At 38.1% G+C, this 25,747-nt stretch overlaps 1 protein-coding gene across 2 annotated transcripts in view; it reads left to right on the top strand.

Moving 5' to 3' along the window:
* RAB3GAP1 (RAB3 GTPase activating protein catalytic subunit 1) overlaps window positions 1–25,747 on the top strand; it is a 124,120-nt gene that overhangs the window by 31,573 nt on the left and 66,800 nt on the right. For both annotated transcript variants that reach the window (XM_081241606.1, XM_081241605.1), the window contains 2 exons: window positions 7,638–7,770; window positions 10,721–10,799. In XM_081241606.1, coding sequence (XP_081097732.1) covers window positions 7,638–7,770; window positions 10,721–10,799 — 212 coding nt within the window. The remainder of the gene's footprint in view (window positions 1–7,637; window positions 7,771–10,720; window positions 10,800–25,747) is intronic.

Raw genomic sequence — 25,747 nt, 5'->3', positions numbered from 1 at the left:
TTATCAGTATGTTTTTTAAAGCCTTGTAGTTGATTATAAAGTCTAATTAGGGTGAGAACCACAGCTCTATGTTCCTCAAAAAAAGAAATGGAAAAAAACCACTAGGTTTTATGCTTCACTATATTTTTTTCCTCTTCAATAATGTGTTGCTTTCGTCAGTAGAAGAAAATAATTTTTAATAATTTGTTAAACAATAATTTAACCAGAGTTTTAGTTTTATAATGAAAGATTATATTTTTAATGGTAGGTTGTTTATGATGTGAAATTTGATTCTGGTAACCAATAAATTTTAAAGATGGCTTATGTTTAGGTGTTATAGAAAATCTCAATCCAGGAAGGCAGTGAGTTTATCCATGTGTTTGATTTATACCATGAGGAAATTAACTTCATGAGGAACTCACCATGAGGACTGTGATGTACATATGTCAATTCAAGTCAGAGAGAATACCTTTAGGGACTGGGTTATGTGGTATTTCAGGTTGTTAGACTAGACCTCAGTCTATATATTCTGTGTTACTGAAATATTTCCAGTATATTTGGAAAATATGGGTTTCTTTGTGAATACTGATAAAGATAATTCCTAAGATACTTATGAAGCATGTAGGCACTGTTAAGTTCTGGGCTGCAAAGAATAGACCGTAGTCTTTGCTCTTTACAGTCTAATGGAGAAATAGATATATACGTAAGTGACTTGAATAAGAAGCCATTCTAATGATTTGAACAAGACATTGAGGATCATTACCTTTCATGGAGATAAAGCAGATTTTCTACAGGAAATAACATTTAGGATGAGTTTTGAAGAATGAATATGTGAAAGGTATGCTAAGAGGAAGTAGAGAAGAGCAGGATAAATAGTCTGTGCCCAGATGTCAAAGATAAAGCACACCTCTGAGGAAATACAAGTGGTTAGGATCGTAACACAGGGTAGGAGGAAGGTAACCGTGGGAGATAAACCAGTAAAGCGGTGGGGCCAAGTCTGGTGGGTTTGTGTTTCTACCAGTCCAAGAAGTGCCTTCAGTTTTTAAGTAAAAATAAAAGACACATTCTTCATTTTCACCAAGAACTTTATTGAACAACGTATTCACCCTTTTGTTCCACTACCTTCTGCCATTTTTCAGGCAACTTCATAATTCCATCTTCCCAAAACTTTTTACCTTTTTAAGCAAAGAACTCTTCCAGGTGCTTTTTACAGTCTTTCAGGGAATTGAAATTTTTTCCATTAAGAGAATTTTATAAAGACTGAAATAAATGGAAATCCAAAGATGCAATGTCTGGTGAATACAGCAGATGAATCAGAACCAGCCAAGCTGTAACAATTTTTGCCTGGTCATCAGAGAAACATGCAGTCTTGAGTCATCCTGATGGAAGATTATGCGTTTTCTCTTGACTCATTCTGGACGCTCTTTGTTGAGTGCTACTTTCAGTTGGTCTAACTGGGAGCAATACTTGTTGGAATTAATCGTTTGGTTTTCTAGAAGGAGGTCATAATAAAGGACTCCCTTCCAATCCCACCATATACACAACATCACCTTCTTTGGATGAAGACGGGCCTTCGGTGTGGTTGGTGGTGGTTCATTTCACTTTCCCCACGATCTCTTCCGTTCCACATTATTGTACAGTATCCACTTTTCATCTCCTGTCACAATTTATTTTAAAAACGGAACATTTTCGTTACATTTAAGTAGAGAATTGAATACGGAAATACAGTCAAGAAGTTTTTTTTCACTTAACTTATGTGGAACCCAAACATCAAAGCGATTAACATAACCAAGCTGGTGCAAATGATTTTCGGTGCTTGATTTGGATATTTTGAGTATGTCGGCTGTCTCCCGCACTGTATAACGTTGATTGTTCTCAGTTAATGTCTTGATTTGATCGCTGTCAACTTCACCTGGTCTACCTGAACATGGAGCATCGTTCAGCGAGAAATCTCCAGCACAAAACTTCGTAAACCACTTTTGACACATTCGATCAGTCACAGCACCTTCTCCATACACTGCACAAATCTTTTTTTTACATTTCAGTTGTGTTTTACCTTTCCTGAAATAATAAAGCATAATATGCTGAAAATGTTGCTTTTTTTCTTTCATCTTCGGTATTAAAATGGCTACACAAAAATTCACCAGTTTTGATAAGTCTTTTCTTAAATGCATGCTGATATGACAGCTGTCACATACAGTCTAACAAAATTGTTTCAAATGAAATTAAAGACAACTAAGTGCTACTAGAGCCATCTTACAGAAAAAAACGAATGAACCTTTTGGCCAACCCAGTAATGCCACACTTAGAGGTGCTTGTGATGAGCCATTTTTGTATTATGACTGCTAATTATATTACATGTTTATATCCCTTTTTAATGTTTTTGTTTTATATATTATATGCATAATATATTGCTACAGTAATGCTTAATTTGTTAATAAAAATATACATATATGGAGGTGGATACTCAAAATCTTTTACTGATAGAATACATGATTAAACATCTCTGGAAGCCACTTATAGGTTATGGAAATCCACTAAAGTATTTTAAACAGAAGAACAATATCAGATTTATATTTTAGGAAGGTAACCATGTGGAAGAAGGATTGTAGGGTAGGGATATGGAGACCAGTAGAAAGCTATTAAAATAGTCTGGGCCTGACGTTGTGAAAGGCTCAACTAAGAGAGTGACCTTTATCTTGCTGAGGTCTTTGGCCCTCCAAAGTTCTGGCTGAGAATATTTCTTAATTACCTAAAATTTATTAAGTTGAAAGATGAGTGGAAAGGATTGTTGGGTCCACATGATGATGTTTAGTGCATGTTGTTCTTACATAATTGCCATTATCTTTTCTCTTGGAAAAAGAGCATCTTACTCTCCCTACCTACCGCATTTTCCTCAGAAGTTTAATATTCCCCCATATCTCCTTATCTCTTTTTAAAGTGGTGTTCTATTGATGTTTTTTCTTTGTTGGGTTATAGTTTACACACAGTAAAATGGACAAAATTCAGATTTACAGTTTATTTTGACAAATGTATGTACCCATGTTACTACCATCTAAAGTAAAAAACAATTTTCATCATCCCAGAAAGATTCCTTGTTTTTCTCTCTATCCCGTAAGTAACCATAGTTCTTATTTCTTTCACTATATATTAATTCTACCCATTCTTGAGTTTCATATAGTGGAATCATACACTATGCATTCGTGTCTGACTTTCTGCTCAACATAATATTTTAAGAATTCATCCATGTTACACATAACATTTTTTAGGTCGTATGACTGTACCACAGTGTGTATCCTTTCTCCTATTGACAAATATTTAATTTGTTTCCATTTTTTTCTTACTATTAATAATAAAGCTGCTATGAACAATTTGGTGTGAACATATGCTTTGATTTTTCTTGAGTTTATACTTAGGAGCAGAGTTGCTAGGTCTTGTGTTCAGTGTTATTAGAAACTGCCAAACTTTTCTAAAGTACAAGGTTGTACCATTGTATACTCTTAGCAGTATGTGAGATTTCAAGTTGCTCTACATTCTGACAGTTGGCATTATCAGATTTTTATTTTTAGTCATCTTACTGGGTGTGAAGTGGTATCTCATTGTGGGTTTTTTTTTTTTTTTTTTTTTTTTTGTGGTACGTGGGCCTCTCACTGTTGTGGCCTCTCCCGTTGCGGAGCACAGGCTCCGGACGCGCAGGCTCAGCGGCCATGGCTCATGGGCCCAGCCGCTCCGCGGCATGTGGGATCTTCCCGGCCGGGGCACATACCCGTGTCCCCTGCATTGGCAGGCAGACTCTCAACCACTGCGCCACCAGGGAAGCCCTCTCATTGTGGTTTTAATTTGCATTTCGCTGTTGACTACTGATATTCAGTAGTATCTGGTGATTCATCACAGTTAACTATTAGTCATTCATACCTTCCTTTGCTAAGTGTCTGTTCAAGTATTTTGCTCATTAAAAAAATATTGGATTGTTTCGTTTTAAAAATTATTCTCGTACATCCTGGTTGTGAGTCTTTTGTCAGATATATGTATTTGAGTTTTTCCATTAGTCTATGGCTTTCCTAATCATTTTCTTAATTGTGTCTTCTGATGAGCATGTTTATTTTAGTGAAGTTCATTTTCTCAGTTTTTGATTTTATTTTATTTTATTTATTTATTTTTTTGTGGTATGCGGGCCTCACACTGTTGTGGCCTCTCCCGTTGCGGAGCACAGGCTCCGGACGCGCAGGCTCAGCGGCCATGCCTTACGGGCCCAGCCGCTCTGCGGCATGTGGGATCTTCCCCGGACTGGGGCACGAACCCGTATCCCCTGCATCAGCAGGCGGACTCTCAACCACTGCGCCACCAGGGAAGCCCTTGATTTTATTGTTAGTGACTTTTGTGCCTTGTCAAAGGAATTTTTGCCTGTTTTAAGGTTGTGAGGATATTCTGTGTTCTCTTCCATATGAATATCTAATTATTTCAGAACCATTTGTTGAAAAGACCATCCTTTCCCTACTGAATTGTAGAGGCTCCTCTGTTGTAAAATGAAGTATTAGTGTGAATATATTTCTGGACTGTCTGTTATGTTTCATTGATCTATTTGTCCTTATGCCAGTACTGTACTGTCTTAATTGCTGTAGCAAAGTAAATCTTAAAATCAGGTAGTATACTTTTCATCAAAAATTATTTTAGCTATTCTCGGGTCTTTGGATTTTCATGTTAGTTTTAGAATCAGTTTGCCAGTTTTTACAGAATGCCTGCTGGGATTTTGATTAGGATTGTGTTGAAGTTATAGATCAATTTGGGAGAATCGACATCTTAATGATGTTGTGTTTTCCAGTCCGTGTACATGAAATATCTCTGTTTAGGTCTTTAATATCTTTTAGTAATGCTTTGAGGTATTTTTAGGTAGAGTTCTTGCTCATCTTTCATTAAGTCTTTTCCCTAGATATTTGATTTTTTTTTGATGTTATAAGAGTGGTATTTAAAAATAAATTTCCCAAGCGTTTGCTCGGTATATGTATATAAAAATGCACATGATTTTTGTATACTGACCTTGAATTCCACAACTTCATAAACTCAGTTAGTTTTAGTACTTTGTAGATTCCTTTGGATATATTATGTACATAATCATGCCATCTGTGAATGCAGACAGCTTTCTTTTTTTTTTTTTTCCTTCCTGCGGCATGCGGGCCTCTCACTGCTGTGGTCTCTCCCGTCACGGAGCACAGGCTCCGGACGTGCAGCCCCAGCGGCCACGGCTCACGGGCCCAGCCGCTCCGCGGCATGTGGGATCTTCCCAGACTGGGGCACGAACCCGTGTCCCCTGCATCGGCAGGCGGACTCTCAACCACTGCGCCACCAGGGAAGCCCCCAGACAGCTTTCTTTCTAGTCTGTGTGCTTAATTCTTTTTATTGTCTAATTAGGGCCATCAGAGGTTATTTTTGATGAATTACTAGATTAATTCTGAACTAGAGTTATCCTTTCTGGTTCTAGTAGTAAATATACACCATACTGGAATTTGGTGTCAAGTGACTGTATCATAATGGAATTGAAGGAGGGAGGTTGGAGTGTTGTTTTTCAGTTAAGCTAAATTATCTTAAAAAGTTTGTTTTGGACACAGAACCTGGATGCCCTCTATATTGAATACAACCAAATCCACCTTGAGATAGCTGTTCAGTAAGGTTGACAGTTGTACCTAGAATGCAGGATTAGGGTCAGATAATGTTTCTTTGTATCATTTTTTTTTGCTGTACGCGGGCTTCTCACTGCTGTGGCCTCTCCCGTTGCGGAGCACAGGCTCCGGACGTGCAGGCTCGGCGGCCATGGCTCACGGGCCTAGCCGCTTGGCGGCATGTGGGATCCTCCTGGACCAGGGCACGAACCCGTGTCCCCTGCATTGGCAGGCGGACTCTCAACCACTGCGCCACCAGGGAAGCCCTCTTTGTATCATTTTAAGGGAATATTTCATAATGCCATTTGCAGCAACATGGATGGACCTAGAGATTATCATACTAAGTGAAGTAAGTCAGAAAGAAAAAGATACCATATGGTATCACTTATATGTGGGATCTAAAATATGACACAAATGAACTTACCTATGAAACAGAAACATACTCATAGACATATAGAGCACAGACTTGTGGTTGCCAAGGGGGAGGGGAGGACTGATAGTTTGGGACTAGCAGATGTGTAAACTATTATATATAGAATGGATAAACAGCAAGGTCCTGTTGTATAGCACAGGGAACTATATTCAATATTCTGTAATAAGACATAATGGAAAAGAATATGAAAAAGAATATGTGTTGTCTAACTGAATCACTTTGCTGTGCATCAGAAACTAGCACAACATTGTAAATTGACTATATTTCAATTAAAAATATGGCAAAAAAATTTCAGCTTTTCCGCAAGCTTGAAAAGGGAACTTATCTCTCATTTTCTGGACTTCTCCCCCCCACCTTAGTTTTAGCTTTCACTGCTTTATTGTGGGCATTCTTCCTAGCAAACCAAGCTCTTATGTATATCATTTATTACTTACTGCAGTTTGAGACTTTTGGTACAGGCCATATATATCTTAACACAGGTTAACCTCACTTTAAAGAAACCCAATGTATAAAAATCATAGTTTTTGATATGTATCATACATGGTGATTATTCTCCTAATAAAAAGATTCAGAATTATAAATAGCTTGCCAGGAACACATAAAACTTAGGTACAGTCTGAAAAACACTTTTAAAAAATTCAGTAATGCAGAGAATCATTCCCTACATTTTTCCTATCTAGTTTTGGGCTATCTGTATTTGGAAGTTGCTGAGTTGGTATTTCTGCATGTAGTGGTGGTGCTATGCTGTAATGACTATCTGTAATATCTCTCCAGTGGAAAGAATAGCTATGGGAGACTAGAGGACCTGTGGCAAAAATCCTTTTTTATGGTTATGTTGTGTAAGTAAGAGGGCTGTTTGGAACTTTTAATTAAAATATTTTCCAATGAAGAAGTTGCTGTTTAATTGAAAATATTTGAATGCCAAAGCTTGATAAAGAAGCTTGCAGAACCTGTTAAGCAAATAAGTACTACAGATCTCATGTGACTTCAATTGATTTTACAAATTTGCTTTTCTTTTTCTGAAGCAATTTCTGATATCCAGTAATTCTGTGTACCACGTAGTGATGTTATTAGATTTGAGATCTTTATAATAAAAATATATTTTATTGTCATGTATTTTTTTATAATTTTTTAAATTTATGAAATTTAACTATTTTCAGTTAAAAGCTACTCACAGATTCTGCTGTTGGTAGAGAAGGTGTTGGGGTTTTTTTGGTGTGTGAAGAGGCATGGGATTTACTGTATATTCATGATTTTATATAGAGACTCATCTTATAAAAATTACTTGAAAATTACAATTTTGTAAGTCACTTGATAGTTAATATTCTAGGGGAATTTTCTTCTAAAGTAACACTGTGATAAATAGTTTATAAAATAATTTCCTCTTTGTTTATTCACTTACATATTTTTCCTTTTATTATAGGGAGGATAAATATAGGATAGAACTTTTAGATTAATGGGCAGAAAAAGGGAAAAAAGATCTGTGGTTAATAAACCTAATGGTAACTATTGAATACCATAAAGTAGATGGTTTTCCTTTTTTTTTTTTTTTTTTTTGTTAAATACAGGGTATATTTACTTCTGGCACATGGGAAGAGAAATCAGATGAGATTTCCTTTGCTGATTTCAAGTTCTCAATCACTCATCATTATCTTGTACAAGAATCCCCTGATAAAGAAGGAAAGGATGAAGTATTAGAAGGTAAGTTTGTACTACATATTTTTTTTTTTTTTTTTTTTTTTTTTTTTTTCTTTTTGCGGTATGCGGGCCTCTCACTGCTGTGGCCTCTCCCGTTGCGGAGCACAGGCTCCGGATGCGCAGGCCCAGCGGCCATGGCTCACGGGCCCAGCCGCTCCGCGGCATATGGGATCCTCCCAGACCGGGGCACGAACCCGTATCCCCTGCATCGGCAGGCGGACTCTCAACCACTGCGCCACCAGGGAGGCCCTATACTACATATTTTTAAACTCTTGTAAGAGTGATTATAATTTTGAATTATGAATTTAGTTCTCTTAATTAAGTAGTATCCTCTGGAGATATTTTACGTGTGCAGAGTCGTTTCACCACATCTGAAATAGAGTATGATCTTTGCAGCGGAAAAATTGCAGCATCGTTTATTTTAAAATTAATTAAATCAGCACATATTTATTGAGTGCCTGAGATGTGCTCGGTACTCTGCTAAGCCCAACTGAAAAAAATTTACATTCCAGTAGGGGAGATAAGGTCTATAAGTAAGTAACAATAATAAGAGGTAAAAAGTGGTAAGTGCCATCCCAAAGCACAAAGTCTTACTGGAGTTCAGAATAAGAAAGATCACTTTCAGTCCAGAGAGATCAGAGAAGATGTTATAGAGAATTAAGTAACTAAGCTGGGCTTTGAAGAATTAAAAAAAAGTTATTGATTAGTCAGTGTCATGTTTTGAATGTACCCCAGACTTCAGAGTCAGATCAAGTGGATTAAAATTCTGGTTTTTCTACTTACTAGTTACTTGACCTTTCTAAATTTGACTGATCTCATTTGTAACATGGAGTAATACTACCTGGAGGGTTAATGGGAGGATTTAATAAGATACTGTACATAAGTACCTATCTCATGATTACTAATGTTACCAGGCCCTTGTATAAGCATTGCAATTAGTATTCAAGTTAGCAAACATCATTTGCAGCTTAATAAAGAATTTTAAGAGTTTGTTTCTTCCCCCAAAAGTCATATATTTTATTTGCTAGGCGTAATTTATAAACTTGCAAAGGCAACTTGATTTTATATTATCAGTCATTTTAAGAGAAAGATCCATTTTAAGAGAGTTGTTTTTTAATATAATAATCTCATAATGTATTGCTGACTTGAAATGCTGTAACTTCTAATTCTGAATTAATATTTTAATCTTATTAAATTTTGTATTGCCTATTTTTTTTCCCTAAAAAGTACCTTTCTCAGTACCTGGCCTGTGTTAGGTACTCAGTAAATAGTGCTTACAGTTGTTAATAGGTCACATCATCCAAAGTCTTTGTTTTGTAATACGCCAGTGTAAAACAGTGAGTGAGCAAGGTATTAAAATATGAATTTTGAATCTGTTGGTCAAATACTCTTCTTCATTTACTCATAAAATAAATATGCAGAATGTGTGTTAAAGTTTTTCTGGTCAAAACATTATCATTTCTAAGTGTAGGCCTGAAATATTTGTGCCTTTTCTTGTATAGGAATAAAATTATATTACCTTTTCTGTTGTATATATTATTTTCACAAACAAAACAGTTAGATAGCATCTGCATTTAGATTCATAAACTAGGACAGATAATTTGACCATGTATATACATATTTAAGATAGTTATACAGCAAAATAAAATAATTAAACCAGAACAAGAATAGATATACTTTAGGAATAAGGGGAAGAGGGAAATATATGCAACTGGTGGGAAGTCTGATAATAGCCCAGAGATTTCCAGGTACAACCTTCTGCTGATTAATGAAGGAACCTGTTCAAGGTAGAGAAATCTTAAGTGCTGTTAATTTGAAGAAAGATCATATATCAAGGAAAAGCTGTTGCAAGTAAGGAGGCTTAGAATCAGTGTTTCTGAGATGAATAGATGAAGGAGACTGTGGTATGATGAGAGAAGGTGAATGGATTTAAGGTAGTTAAGGCATTATTGCTGCATGTGTGTATGTATTGGGCAGTTTTAATTTGGTCGTGATTGAAGCTGTAACTAATGGTAGAAGTTACAAGCAAACCATCAGCTCAGTTAATTTGGAGATACATGTTTAAAACTATTATCAGAGGTCAGAAGATTTGAACACCGGTCTTTTATTTATTGGAGTTGCTTATTGTTTTAATTAGAGCATCAAGTCATTAGTGTTCTCCTATTCTTTTTTCAAATTAACAAAATACAAATTTGCTCAGCAAGTATAGATATACAGCAAAAGGAAATTGTTTTTTTTTTTTGGCTGCACAGAGTGGCATGTGGGATCTTTCCTGACCAGGGATCGAACCTGCACCCCCCACAGTGAAAGTGCGGAGTCCTAACCACTGGGCCTCCAGGGAGGTTCCAGGAAATATTTTTATAAACATTATTCTTTATGCTTTGAATTTATTATGCATTTACGAGTGTAAGTAATGATCATTGATGTTGGTATCTTATTATGGATAGTAATGCAAGTAGTTACAGATATATGGGTTATAAAGGAGAAGCTGTGTAGTGGTTTTACAAGAATATTTAAGACGGCCAGGGGTGAGCAAAGGCTAGCCATGGGAGGTGGTATAGAGTTGACAGACTTCTAAGTATAATTTTGAAGAAAAGTGAAGACAAGGGCAGGCTAAGAAGAACAAATAAAACAAGGTTTTCTAGTAAGGAATGAGAAATTGTTTGAATCATGATTTACAAGAATGGAAAATATTATAAATATGGGAATGATATATATCAATATATATTTTTTTATGGACTGGCTTTTTTTTTTTTTTTTTAAAGAAAAGAGAGCAAGAGAGACACTGGTCTTCCTCCAAAGCTTAGAGTTAGACTTAGATATAAACCGTTAAGCAGTTGCAAAACTACATGGACTAGCAAGACATGTCATAGAATGATTTCTTTAAATCATATGATAAAATTCTGCCTTAGAATGAACATACTAACTTTTTAATTATCAAATATTTCTGTAGATGTTATTCCACAATCTATGCAAGATTTGCTGTGTATGAATAATGACTTTCCTCCCAGAGCACATTGCCTGGTAAGATGGTAAGTATACATTTTACTCAGATAACTTTTAGTATGTATGTCAGGAAGGCCCCATGACTGACTCCAGGTTTGATGATTTGCTAGGAGTTCGCACTGGGCTCAGCATGTAGTTGCTCTTATTGCTAGGATTTCTTACAGTGACAGCATGCAAAGCAAAATCAGCAAAAGGGAAAAGGTGCCTTAGGCAAAGTTTGGAGGAAGTGCAAGTGTTTAAGAGTCCTTTCCTAATGGAGTCACAGAGGACACATTCAGTTCCTTTAGCAACAAGTTGTGACAACACATATGGAACGTTTTCTACCAGAGAAGCTTGTTAAAGCCTCAGCTCTCAGGTTTTTAATTAGGGGCTGGTCACATAGGCACCCTCTGACTGTTACATAACAAAATTTCAGACTCAGGAAGGCAGGTGTTCAGCATAAACCACTTTGTTTGTACAAACAGTTTAGGCACAATAACTCTTACCAGTTAGGGAAAATGGTGAGACCCCTCCACAAATCCAGGTTCCCAGGTACCAGCCACCGGCCAGCCTTACAAGTAGGCCTTTCTGAGGATAGCAGTCATAGTCCTGCTGTTAAATCCTTTCTGAACAGTATGTGTCATAATCTAGGTTATACCTAACTATAATTCTGATGACTAGCATAGAACGCTTAAATATCACAGGAAACTTAATATATATTGCTGAAAATTGAATTGACATAAAATGTTCATCTCAAACAGTTATGTGATAACATCAAAACTCTCTTACATCTATTAATCTTTCTAAAGGTCTTTTAATCTTTTTTCAGTTATTCTCAGCATCTCTTTATTTTGGAGAGGTTGGTGTTAAAACATACTACCATCAAAATGGCCCAAGTATGAGTATATGGTCAAGGAAGGAGACCTAGTTGAAGGAAATTTATAAACTGGTTTTAAATTATTCTTTTGGTGTGAGTTGGTCTTTTGATTTTTTTTATTAAAGGATTTCTAAGGAAGGGGAAAATGATTGTATCTGTGTTTGTTTCTTTTTTCTTCATTCCATTGTGATTACTATATCAAGTAGATTATGTAGCACTAAAAAGAAGAAAACTATTTGCAAGTGCAATAAACTGGTTAATGTTTCATACATAGTCCTATTATTTTAATGTGATCTTTTAAAAACTGTGAACTTAACTACAAAAGGAAATTAATGAATAAATTACCCATTTAATTTAATCCATCTAGATTCTTTTATCTTTTAAAATGTGAATACATATATTTAACATGACAAAATAATGTCAGAAGGCAGCTTGTATCATAGAGCATGCATTTACGTGCATTCATTCATTCAGCATTAATTGACCATCTACTGTTTGGTCAGACACTGAATTAGACAAACTAATGTTTAATTTCTAGCTCAAGTACTTATTATCTCAGCAACTTTGGGCAAGTTATTTTATTTCTCAGATTTGGTTTCTGCATTGGTAAAGTAAGAATAATAAATAATATGTACCTTTGAGAGTAATTGTGAGGATTTAATAAGATAATAACACATAGTACATATATCAAAATCTCTCTGCTGTTATATGATTTCTGTTCAGCTTTTTAATATATATTTCAAAAAAGTGTATTTGACACGTAGTCCATAGTTAAATATTCATGGAATAAATACATGAAACCTTTCTATGTATGAAATTAATAAATCACTTGTTAGTGATTTCTTTATGTATTAACAAAAGTCACTTGTTAGTAGTTCTTTTTTAAATAAATTAATTTATTTTATTTATTTTTGGCTGCGTTGCGTCTTTGTTGCTGCACGCGGCCTTTCTCTAGTTGCAGCAGGCGGGGGCTACTCTTTATTGCAGTGCACAGGCTTCTAATTGTGGTGGAGCACGGGCTATAGGCACATGGGCTCAGTAGTTGTGGCTTGCGGGCTCTAGAGCGCAGGCTCGGTAGTTGTGGTGCACGGCGGGGTCTTGAACCTGTGTCTGCTGCATTGGTAGGTGGATTCTTAACCACAGCGCCACCAGGGAGCGTCCGGTATATATATATATATATAGAGAGAGAGAGAGAGGGGGGGGGAGAGAGGGAGAGAGGGAGAGAGAGGGAGAGAGAGAGGGAGAGAGGGAGAGAGGGAGTCCGTGTGTGTGTGTGTGTGTGTGTGTGTGTGTGTGTGTGTTACGTGGGTTTTTTGGTGAACAGTTCACTGAACTTCAACACACGTATAGGTTTTTTTTTTAACATCCTTATTGGAGTATAATTGCTTTACAATGGTGTGTTAGTTTCTGCTTTATAACAAAGTGAATCAGTTATACATATACATATGTTCACATATTTCTTCCCTCTTGCGTCTCCCTCCCTCCCACCCTCCCTATCCCACCCCTCTAGGTGGTCACAAACCACCGAGCTGATCTCCCTGTGCTATGCGGCTGCTTCCCACTAGCTATCTGTTTTACGTTTGGTAGTGTATATATGTCCATGCCACTCTCTCACTTTGTCACAGCTTACCCTTCCCCCTCCCCATATCCTCAAATCCATTCTCGAGTAGGTCTGTGTCTTTATTCCCGTCTTACCCCTAGCTTCTTCATGACCTTTTAATTTTTTCTTAGATTCCATATATATGTGTTAGCATATGGTATTTGTTTTTCTCTTTCTGACTTACTTCACTCTGTATGACAGACTCTAGGTCCATCCACCTCACTACAAATAACTCAATTTCATTCCTTTTTATGGCTGAGTAATATTCCATTGTATGTATGTGCCACAACTTCTTTATCCATTCATCTGTCGATGGACACTTAGGTTGCTTCCATGTCCTGGCTATTGTAAATAGAGCTACAATAAACATTTTGGTACATGGCTTTTTTGAATTATGGTTTTCTCAGGGTATATGCCCAATAGTGGGATTGCTGGGTTGTATGGTAGTTCTATTTATAGTTTTTTAAGGAACCTCCATACTGTTCTCCATAGTGGCTGTATCAATTTACATTTCCACCAACAGTGCAAGAGTGTTCCCTTTTCTCCACACTCTCTCCAGCATTTATTGTTTCTAGATTTTTTTTTTTTTTTTCTTTTTGCGGTATGCGGGCCTCTCACTCCTGTGGCCTCTCCCGTTGCGGAGCACAGGCTCCGGACGCGCAGGCCCAGCGGCCATGGCTCACAGGCCCAGCCGCTCCGCGGCATATGGGATCCTCCCAGACCGGGGCACGAACCCGTATCCCCTGCATCGGCAGGCGGACTCTCAACCACTGCGCCACCAGGGAGGCCCTGTTTCTAGATTTTTTGATGATGGCCATTCTGAGTGGTGTGAGATGATAATCTCATTGTAGTTTTGATTTGCCTTTCTCTAATGATTAGTGATGTTGCGCATTCTTTCATGTGTTTGTTGGCAATCTGTATATCTTCTTTGGAGAAATGTCTATTTAGGTCTTCTGCCCATTTTTGGATTGGGTTGTTTGTTTTTTTGTTTATTGAGCTGCATGAGCTGCTTGAAATTTTGGAGATTAATCCTTTGTCAATTGCTTCGTTTGCAAATATTGTCTCCCATTCTGAGGGTTGTCTTTTGGTCTTGTTTATGGTTTCCTTTGCTGTGCAAAAGCTTTGAAGTTTCATTAGGTCCCATTTGTTTATTTTTGTTTTTATTTACATTTCTCTAGGAGGCGGATTAAAAAGGTTCTTGCTGTGATTTATGTCATACAGTGTTCTGCCTATGTTTTCCTCTAAGAGTTTGATAGTGTCTGGCCTTACATTTAGGTCTTTAATCCATTTTGAGTTTATTTTTGTGTATGGTGTTAGGGAGTGTTCTAATTTCATTCTTTTACATGTAGCTGTCCAGTTTTCCCAGCACCACTTATTGAAGAGGCTGTCCTTTCTCCACTGTATATTCTTGCCTCCTTTATCAAAGATAAGGTGACCATATGTGCATTTGTTTATCTCTGGGCTTTCTATCCTGTTCCATTGATTTATATTTCTGTTTTTTTGCCAGTACGATACCATCTTGATTACTGTAGCTTTGTAGTATAGTCTGAAGTCAGGGAGCCTGATTCCTCCAGCTCCGTTTTTTGTTCTCAAGATTGCTTTGGCTATTCGGGGTCTTTTGTGTTTCCATATAAACTGTGAAATTTTTTGTTCTAGTTCTGTAAAAAATGCCAGTGGTAGTTTGATAGGGATTGCATTGAATCTGGGGATTGCTTTGGGTAGTACAGTCATTTTCACAGTGTTGATTCTTCCAATCCAAGAACATGGTATATCTCTCCATCTATTTGTATCATCTTTAATTTCTTTCATCAGTGTCTTATAATTTTCTGCTTACAGGTCTTTTGTCTCCTTAAGTAGGTTTATTCCTAGATATTTTATTCTTTTTGTTGCAGTGGTAAATGGGAGTGTTTTCTTAATTTCACTTTCAGATTTTTCATCATTAGTGTATAGGAATGCCAGAGATCTCTGTGCATTAATTTTGTATCCTGCTACTTTACCAAATTAATTGATTAGCTCTAGTAGTTTTCTGGTAGCATCTTTAGGATTCTCTATGTATAGTATCATGTCATCTGCAAACAATGACAGCTTTACTTCTTCTTTTCCAATTTGGATTCCTTTTATTTCTTTTTCTTCTCTGATTGCTATGGCTAAAACTTCCAAAGCTGTGTTGAATAACAGTGGTGAGAGTGGGCAGCCTTGTCTTGTTCTTGATCTTAGTGGAAATGGTTTCATTTTTTTACCATTGAGGACGATGTTGGCTGTGGGTTTGTCATATGTGGCCTTTATTATGTTAAGGAAAGTTCCCTCTATGCCTGCTTTCTGCAGGGTTTTTATCATAAATGGGTGTTGAATTTTGTTGAAAGCTTTTTCTGCATCATTTGAGAGGATCACATGGTTTTTCTCCTTCAATTTGTTAATATGGTGTATCACATTGATTGATTTGCATATATTGAAGAATCCTTGCATTCCTGCAATAAACCCCATTTGATCATGGTGTATGATCCTTTAATGTGCTGTTGGATTCTGTTTGCTAGTATTTTGTTGAGGATTTTTGCATCGATGTTCATCAGTGATATTGGCCTGTAGTTTTCTTTCTTTGTGACATCTTTGTCTGGTTTTGATATCAGGGTGATGGTGGCCTCATAGGATGAGTTTGGGAGTGTTGGAAGAGTTTGAGAAGGATAGGTGTTAGCTCTTCTCTAACTGATAGAATTCGCCTGTGAAGCCATCTGGTCCTGGGCTTTTGTTTGTTGGAAGATTTTTAATCACAGTTTCAATTTCAGTGCTTGTGATTGGTCTGTTCATATTTTCTATTCCTCCTGGTTCAGTCTTGGCAGGTTGTGCATTTCTAAGAATTTGTCCATTTCTTCCAGGTCCTCCATTTTATTAGCATAGAGTTCTTGTAGTAATGTCTCATGATCCTTTGTATTTCTGCAGTGTCAGTTGTTACTTCTCCTTTTTCATTTGTAATTCTATTGATTTGAGTCTTCTCCCTTTTTTTCTTGATGAGTCTGGCTAATGGTTTATCAATTTTGTTTATCTTCTTAGAGAACCAGCTTTTAGTTTTATTGATCTTTGCTATCGTTTCCTTCATTTCTTTTTCATGTATTTCTGATCTGATCTTTATGATTTCTTTCCTTCTGCTAACTTTGGGGGTTTTTTTGTTCTTCTTTCTCTAATTGCTTTAGGTGCAAGGTTAGGTTGTTTATTTGAGATGTTTCCTGTTCCTTAAGGTAGGATTGTATTGCTATAAACTTCCCTCTTAGAACTGCTTTTGCTGTATCCCGTAGGTCTTGGGTCATCGCGTTTTCATTGGCATTTGCTTCAAGGTATTTTTTGATTTCCTCTTTTATTTCTTCAGTGATCTCTTGGTTATTAAGTAGTGTATTGTTTAGCATCCATGTGTTTGTATTTTTTACAGGTCTTTTCCTGTAATTGATATCTAGTCTCATAGTGTTGTGGTCGGAAAAGATACTTGATACGATTTCAATTTTCTTAAATTTACCAAGGCTTGATTTATGACCCAAGATATGATCTACCCTGGAGAATGTTCCATGAGCACTTGAGAAAAATTTGTATTCTGTTGTTTTTGGATGGAATGTCCTATAAATATCAATTAAGTCCATCTTGTTTAATGTATCATTTAAAGCTTGTGTTTCCTTATTTATTTTCATTTTGGATGATCTGTCCTTAGTGATAGTGGGGTGTTAAAGTCCCCTACTATGATTGTGTTACTGTCGATTTCCCCTTTTATGGCTGTTAGTATTTGCCTTATGTATCGAGGTGCTCGTATGTTGGGTGCATAAATATTTACAATTGTTATATCTTCTTCTTGGATCGATCCCTTGATCACTATGTAGTGTCCTTCTTTGTCTCTTGTAATAGCCTTATGTTACAGTCTGTTTTGTCTGATATGAGAATTGCTACTCTAGCTTTCTTTTGATTTCCATTTGCATGGAATATCTTTTTCTATCCCCTCACCTTCAGTCTGTATGTGTCCCTAGGTCTGAAGTGGGTCTCTTGTAGACAGCATATATATGGGTCTTGTTTTTGTATCCATTCAGCCAGTCTGTCTTTTGATGGGAGCATTTAATTCATTTACATTTAAGGTAATTATCCATATGTATGTTCCTATTACCATTTTCTTAATGTTTTGGGTTTGTTATTGTAGGTCTTTTCCTTCTCTTGTGTTTCTTGCCTAGAGAAGTTCCTTTAGCATTTGTTGTAAAGCTGGTTTGGTGGTGCTGAACTCTCTCAGCTTTTGCTTGTCTGTAAAGGTTTTAATTTCTCCATCAAATCTGAATGAGATCCTTGCTGGGTAGAGTAATCTTGGTTGTAGGTTTTTCTCCTTCATCACTTTAAATATGTCCTGCCACTCCCTTCTGGCTTGCAGAGTTTCTCTTGAAAGATCAGCTAGCTGTTAACTTTATGGGGATTCCCTTGTGTGTTATTTGTTGTTTTTCCCTTGCTGCTTTTAATATGTTTTCTTTGTATTTAATTTTTGATAGTTTGTTTAATATGTTTCTTGGCATGTTTCTCCTTGGATTTATGCTGTAATGGACTCTCTGTGCTTCCTGGACTTGATTAACGATTTCCTTTCCCATATTAAGGAAGTTTTTCAATTGTAATCTCTTCAAATATTTTCTCTGTCCCTTACTTTTTCTCTTCTTCTTCTGGAACCCCTATAATTCGAACGTTGGTGCGTTTAATATTGTCCCAAGGTCTCTGAGACTGTCCTCAGTTCTTTTCATTCTTTTTTCTTTATTCTGCTCTGCAGTAGTTATTTCCACTATTTTATCTTCCGGGTCACTTATCTGTTCTTCTACGTCAGTTATTCTGCTATTGATCCCTTCTAGAGTGTTTTTAATTTCATTTATTGTGTTGTTCATCATTGCTTGTTTCCTCTTTAGTTCTTCTAGGTCCTTGTTAAATGTTTCTTGCATATTCTCTATTTCCAAGATTTTGGATCATCTTTACTATTATTATTCTGAATTCTTTTTCAGGTAGACTGCCTATTTCCTCTTCATTTGTTAGGTCTGGTGGGTTTTTACCTTGCTCCTTCATCTGCTGTGTGTTTTTCTGTCTTCTCATTTTGCTTATCTTACTGTGTTTGGGGTCTCCTTTTCGCAGGCTGCAGGTTCGTAGTTCCCATTGTTTTTGGTGTCTGTCCCCAGTGGGTAAGGTTGGTTCAGTGGGTTGTGTAGGCTTCCTGGTAGAGGGGACTAGTGCCTTTGTTTTGGTGGATGAGGCTGGATCTTGTCTTTCTGGTGGGCAGGTCCACGTTTGGTGGTGTGTTTTGGGGTGTTTGTGGCCTTATTATGATTTTAGGCAGCCTCTCTGCTAATGGATGGTGCTGTGTTCCTTTCTTGCTAGTTATTGGGCATAGGGTGTCCAGCTCTGTAGCTTGCTGGTCATTGAGTGAAGCTGGGTCTTGGTGTTGAGATGGAGATCTCTGGGAGATGTTCGCCATTTGATATTACGTGGAGCTGGAAGGTGTCTTGTGGCCCAGTGTCCTGAAGTTGGCTCTCCCACCTCAGAGGCACAGCACTGACTCCTGGCTGCAGCACCAAGAGCCTTTCATCCACACGGCTCAGAATAAAAGGGGTTAAAGGAGCAGCTGATTCGCGGACTCTGGCTCACTCAGGCCGTGGGGGAGGGAGGGGTACCCATGTAGGGTGAGCTTGCGGCGGCAGCGGCCAGCATGACGTTGCACCAGCCTGAGGCGCACCGTGCATTCTCCCGGGGAAGTTGTCCCTGGATCACGGGACCCTGGCAGTGGCAGGCTGCACAGCCTCCCGGGGGGGGAGGTGTGGACAGTGACCTGTGCTTGTACACAGGCTTCTTGGTGGCCGCAGCAGCAGCCTTAGCATCTCATGCCTGTTTCTGGGGTCCATGCTGATAGCCGCGGCTCGCACCCGTCTGTGGGGCTCCTTTAAGCAGCACTTTTAATCTCCTCTCCTTGCGCACCAGGAAACAAAGAGGGAAGAAAAAGTCTCTTGCCTCTTCAGCAGGTCCAGATTTTTCCTGGACTCCCTCCCGACTAGCCGTGGCGCACTAGCCCCCTTCAGGCTGTGTTCACGCCGCCAACCCCAGTCCTCTCCCTGGGATCCGACCGAAGCCCGAGCCTCAGCTCTGGGCGGGCAGACAAGCCTCTCGGGCTGGTGAGTGCTGGTCGTCACCGATCCTCTGTGTGGGAATCTCTCCGCTTTGCCCTCTGCACCCCTATTGCTGCGCTCTCCTCCGTTGCTCCGGAGCTCCCCCCTCCGCCATCCACAGTCTCCGCCCGTGAAGGGGCTTCCTAGTCTGTGGAAACCTTTCCTCGTTCACAGTTCCCTCCCACTGGTGCAGGTCCCGTCCCTATTCTTTTGTCTCTGTTTTTTCTTTTGCCCTACCCAGGTACGTGGGGGAGTTTCTTGCCTTTTGGGAGGTCTGAGGTCTTCTGCCAGCATTCAGTGAGTGTTCTGTAGGAGTTGTTCCACATGTAGATGTAGTTCTGATGTATCTGTGGGGAGGAAGGTAATCTCCGCGTCTTACTCTTCCACCATCTTCTCACATCACCTCCATGTATAGGTTTTTTTTACATTGCTACCACAGTCAGAATGTAGAACAGTTCTGTAACCTCCCCCAAACTCGTCTTCTCTGTTATAATGCTGGCAGTCGCTGATATGTTTTCAGTCACTATAGTTTTGTCCTTTCAGGAGTGTCATAGAGATGGACTCAAAGAGTAACCATGTGAGACTGGCTTCTTTCACTCAGCATAATGCTTTTGAGATCCTTTGAAGTAATTTTTTATTGATAGTTTTTTCCTTTTTATTGCTGAGTAGTATTCTGTTTTAAGGATATACCACAGTTTAATCATTCACCTGTTGAGGGGTAGTAGGATTGTTTCTAAGATTGGACATTTATGAATAGAGCTGCTGTAAATATTTTTGTATAGATCTTTTATATGAAAATATATTTGCAGTTTACTTGGGTAGATATCTAGCGTGGGATTAAGTCATATGGTGAGTGTATATTTAACTTTATAAGAAACAGCCAAACTGAGTTCGAGTGACTGTACCATTTTGCATTCCCACCAACAATGTGTGAGAGTTTCAGTTGCTCTATATCCGCAGTAGTACTTGGTGTCAGTTTTTTTAGTTTTAGCCATTCTAATAGGTATGTTGTGATATCTCATCCTAGTTTTATTTTGAATTTTGAATATCTTTCATGTGTTTATTTGCCATCGTATATAGTCTATGGTGAAGTGTCTGTTCAAGTCTTTTGTCCACTTTTTAATTGGGTTGTTTTCTTACTGCTGTGTTTTGAGAGTTCTTTATATATTCTGAATACAAATATTTTCTCTGGACAGTAGTTTACCTTTTCATTCTCTTACTAGTGTCTTTTCCAGAATAAAATTTTTAAATTTGATGAAGTTCAGTTTATTAGATTTTTACTTTATGGACCATGCTTTAGTGCCATGTCTGAGAACACTTGCACGAGGTCACAAAGCCTTTCTTCTATTTGATAAAAATATACAAACTTAAAAAAATTTTTGGCTTATTTTAGATTTATGAAAAGTTATAAAGATACTACAGACTGTCCCGGGATACCCTTCACCCAGTTTTCCCTACTGTTAACAGTTTATGTTACCATGGTATGTGTGTCAACACTGAGAAACCAACAGTGGTACATTATTATTAGTTAAACTTTATTTAACTAGTTTTTCCACTAACATCCATTTTCTGTTCCAAGATCTAATCTGGGATACCGCATTGCATGTAGTTATATCTCCTTAGTTTCTTTAGTCTCTGTTCTGTGAAAATTTCTGTCTTTCCTCATTTTTCATCACTTTGAGCTTTTGAGGGGTACTAGTCAGGTATTTTGTAGAATATCCTTCAATTTGGTTTTGTATCTTTTTACCCATTCTTTTTTTTTTTTTTTCTCTGTGGTACGCGGGCCTCTCACTGTTGTGGCCTTTCCCGTTGCGGAGCACAGGCTCTGGACGCGCAGGCTCAGCGGCCATGGCTCACGGGCCTAGCCGCTCCGCGGCATTTGGGATCTTCCTGGACCGGGGCACGAACCCGTGTCCCCTGCATCGGCAGGCGGACTCTCAACCACTGCGCCACCAGGGAAGCCCTGGTTTTGTATCCTTTCAAAAACTTTTTAAAGTAAGAAAAATTTTTTTACGGTTACACTTGGGTTATGACTTCTGGAGAGAATACCATAGAGGTGAAATGCCTTTTTATCATATCAGAAGGTCATGTTATCATCATGACTTAGTCACTGGTGATATTAACTTTGATCACATGGTCAATTCTGTGTTTTATTCTAAAAGTTTTACATTTTATATTTAGAGCTATTATCCATTTCAAGTTAATTTTTGTATTAGATTCTTTTTTTTGCATGTGGATGTTTAGTTGTGCCAACCTCATTTGTTGAAGAGTTTCCTTTCATCATTGACTTACTTTTGCACCTTTGTCAAAGATCGTTTGGCCATATTTGTGTGGGTTTGTGTCTTGGTTGCTGTAGTTTTGTAATAAGTCTTTAAATTGGGTAGTGTGATTCCTTCAATTTTTTTTTTTAATTTTCAAAGTTGTTTTGGCTATTCTAGCTCCTTTGCTTTTCTATTTAAATTTTAGAATTGGTTTATCTATGTCTACAGAAAGTCCTGTTAGAATTTTGATTGGAATTGCTTTGAGTCTGTAGATCAGTTTGGTGGAGAATTGGTATGTTTACTATGCTAAGTCTTCCATTTTATGATCATGGTCTCTCCAGTTATTTAGGTCTTCTTTGATTTCAGCAGACAGATCCTGTATATGTTTTGTTAGATTTATATCCAATTAGTGCTTTTTTAAAAGGAGCTATTGTAATGGTATTATTTAAACATTTTTCATATCCAGCTCTTTGTTACTAGTATGTAGGAATATGACTAATTTTTGTGCATTGACCTTGTATCCCATGACCTTACTAAATTCAGTTATTAGTTCTCGGAGGAGTTTTGTGATGTCTTTTGTATTTTCTTTGTAAACAGTCATGTTGTCTGTGAACAGGGGTAGTTTTATTTCTTCCTTTCCAATCTCTGGGCCTGTTTTTTTCCTTGCCTTTTTTTTTTTTGCGGTACGCGGGCCTCTCACTGTTTGGCCTCTCCCGTTGCAGAGCACAGGCTCCAGATGCTCAGGCTCAGCGGCCATGGCTCACGGGCCCAGCCGCTCCACAGCATGTGGGATCCTCCCGGACTGGGGCACGAGCCCGTGTCCCCTGCATCGGCAGGCAGACTCTCAACCACTGCGCCACCAGGGAAGCCCTTCCTTGCCTTTTAAACTGGCTAAGGCTCCAGTAAAATACTGAATAGGAATGATGAGAGTGGACGTCTTTGTCTTGCTCCTAATCTCAGAGGGAAAGCATTTAGTCTTTTACTATTAAAGATGATGTTAGGTGTAGTTTTTTCATAGATGCTCTTTATTAGTTTGAGAATGTTCTATTCCTAGTTCGCTGAGAGCTTTTATATGAATGGATGTTGAATTTTGTCAAATGCATTTTCTGCTTGAATTGATAATGATCATTTGTTTCTTCTTTCTTATTTTTTGGCTGTGTTTGGTCTTTGTTGCTGCATGCGGGCTTTCTCTAGTTGTGGTGAGTGGGGGCTACTCTGCGTTGCGATGCATGGGCTTCTCATTGTGGTGGCTTCTCTTATTGCGGAGCATGGGCTCTAGGCGCACGTGCTTCAGTAGTTGTGGCTCGTGGGCTCTAGAGCGCAGGCTCAGTAGTTGTGGTGCATGGGCTTAGTTGCTCTGCGGCATGTGGGATCTTCCCAGACCAGGGCTCGAACCCATGTCTGCTGCATTGGCAGGCAGATTCTTAACCACTGTGCCACCAGGAAAGTCCCCATTTGTTTCTTCTGTAGATTTTTTATGTGGTGATTACATTGGTTGATTTTGATAGATAGCTATTTAGCTTTGTATCGCAAGATGAACTCTACTTCTGCTTCTTCGTGGTGTAATTTGTATTTGTGCTTATATGTATTGCTGAATTTGATATGCGGATATTTGGTTGAGGACTTTAGTGTCTGTGTTAATGAGAAATATTGGTCTGTAGTTTTCCTATATTTTGGTTTTGATATCAGAGAAGTGCTGGCCTCATAACATAAATTGGGAAGTATTTTGTTCACTTCTGTTTTCTGGAAGAGACTGTGTAAAATTGATGTTATCTTCTTTAATATTTGGTAGAATTTCCCATTGAAACCATCTGGGCCTGGAGTTGTTTTATTGAGGTGGCAGTCTTCTAAGATACAGGCTTTAAGCAGAAGTCGTAGTTCCAGTTCCTTGCCTCATGTATACCCATATCCCTGAGGGGCTATTCAAAACATTACAGCCTGTGTACTGATTTGGATTGATGGAAAGTACATGCACAGACAATGCTTGATTAAATATAAAGGATACAGAAGGAAACTGATGTGTTTAGGGTACTTTGTAGAGAGATTGGTAACATCATCAGAAAACATATGCAGCTTCTTATTCTCAGTCCCTCATAAGCAAGGGATGCTAATATCTGAGTCATATTATACTTTTGGAAGCATAGTTTCCAGACCTAGCCTTATTTATATTTATTATGAAGCTCGGGCATTTTGGACATAACCTAGCCTGGATACATGCCAAAGACCACTTCCCCTGGGCTGGTTATACCTTATCAGTTTCAGAGTGATATAATTCACATTATCTGTGTGAATTTAGCTAAGCTAAATACGTGGTATTCTCAGACATAAACAGATTTTTCTTCCGTCACTCTCAGTCTGTCTAGTCTATCAAAGCACCTTCAGTTTTGCAGACAGCTTTGTGAGCCATACTGATAGGCTTTTAGCATCTGAAAGGCTTATCCTGTAAAATCCCCATCCCTAGTCCCTACCAGTGAGGGCCTATATCCAGAGTTGATAATCCCCTGGTTTTCTTCAGAGTCACCTTTGCATGCTTACTTCTGCTATTCAGTTCCCTCTTTGTTTCTGTGACTCAGGAATCTCCTTTTTATTCTTTCAAGTTCAGCTGTGTATTTCAAAAACATTATCATGTCTTATCAGGTATTTTGGTGTGTTTGGGGGGAAGGGGGGACCTGTGTCATGTCAATCTGCTGTGTCACTTCCATTTTTTAAATTTGATTTTTCTTAAAGGTTAGAAGACCAACAACCAAACTTTCAAGAACTATTTGAAAATTAGACATATTAAAAGTATGTGTGTTTTCTTTTATTCAGCAAACATCCTTTTTAAACATTTACTATGAGCCAGTTACTGGGATATGAAAGATAAAATGTGGTCCCTGCCTCAGTGAGCTTTGGGATTAGAAGAGGGATAGAGACAAGGGAACAAATGGCAACACTGTTGGTAAGTGCTCTCATGGAGGGTAGCACAGGGCTTGATGCAAACTCATAGGAGATACTGCCTTTCTAGACAGATCAAGTCAGGAAAATGTTTCCAGAAGAGGTGATGCCTTACCTGAATCCTGCAAGGCAAGTGAGAATAAGCCAGGTGAAGTTAGATGAAAAGATATTCAAGGCAGAAGAAGAGCATCAGTAGACGTGATGATGCCTAAATGAACTTGAAACCTGCGAGTAGTTTGATAAGCCTGGAGTATGGCAGCTGAGTGTGGAGGCAAAAGATGAGGTGGTGTCTGTGTATTTGGAGCCTAATGTGAACTGGGAATCTTAAGAAGAGTTCATAATGTTCTCATACTTACGTTTTTTTAACAGAATTTTAAAATTATAATTGTTAAAAATAAAAATTCTTAAAATTTTCAAGGATACAGATTAATCACCATGGTTCTTAGCAACTGAAGAATAAGATACACAGAAGTTTTCACTTATAAATATTTCATTTTTTTAATTGAACTAAAGTTAATAAAGCAGACACTGAAAATATGAGGTATTATGCAAAATATTTATACCATACATAATACAGTTAGTAAAGATTGACCCTGTCAGAATGAGAAAAACTTAACATATGATTAATCAAAATTCTATTAATCTATTAAAGATTCTATTAATCTTTAGAAAATAGAACATTTATGTCAGATGCTGAATTTTGATGGTTTAAGTTTATCAATCTACACCTATTTTGATATCTCCTAGTTTCAGTTTTTATATCAAGCACCTGCCAGATTAGCTTTAAGCCTATTTAACTTTTTAAAGGGTATTTTATAAAACTGGTGTCAAAAAGATATGTGGGCATGATTGCTGCTGAACCTGGACTTGGGTCTGCCCAGCACAGCCAATCTACTAAAACCGCGTTGTGGTGAAGTAAAGTGCAGCATTTATTGCAATGTACCAAGCAAGGAGAACGGGCAGCTCATGCTCAAAAGACCCAACTCTGCGATGGCTTTCAGGGAAGGGTTTTCAAAGGCACTGCATGGTCCATGATCAGCTTGTGCTCAGTTCTTGGACTGGTTGGCATCAACGTGAAGTTTTGCACATCATCAGTCTTCTGGCTCCAACCAGTTTGGGGTCTTCGTGCCTGGGGTTGGCAGTTTTCACCTGGTGGGGGGTCTGGTTT

The sequence above is a fragment of the Mesoplodon bidens genome (assembly GCF_964165515.1).
Source record: "Mesoplodon bidens genome assembly, chromosome: 8".
NCBI lineage: Eukaryota > Metazoa > Chordata > Mammalia > Artiodactyla > Ziphiidae > Mesoplodon > Mesoplodon bidens.
This window is presented reverse-complemented; position numbering and strand designations above follow the sequence as displayed.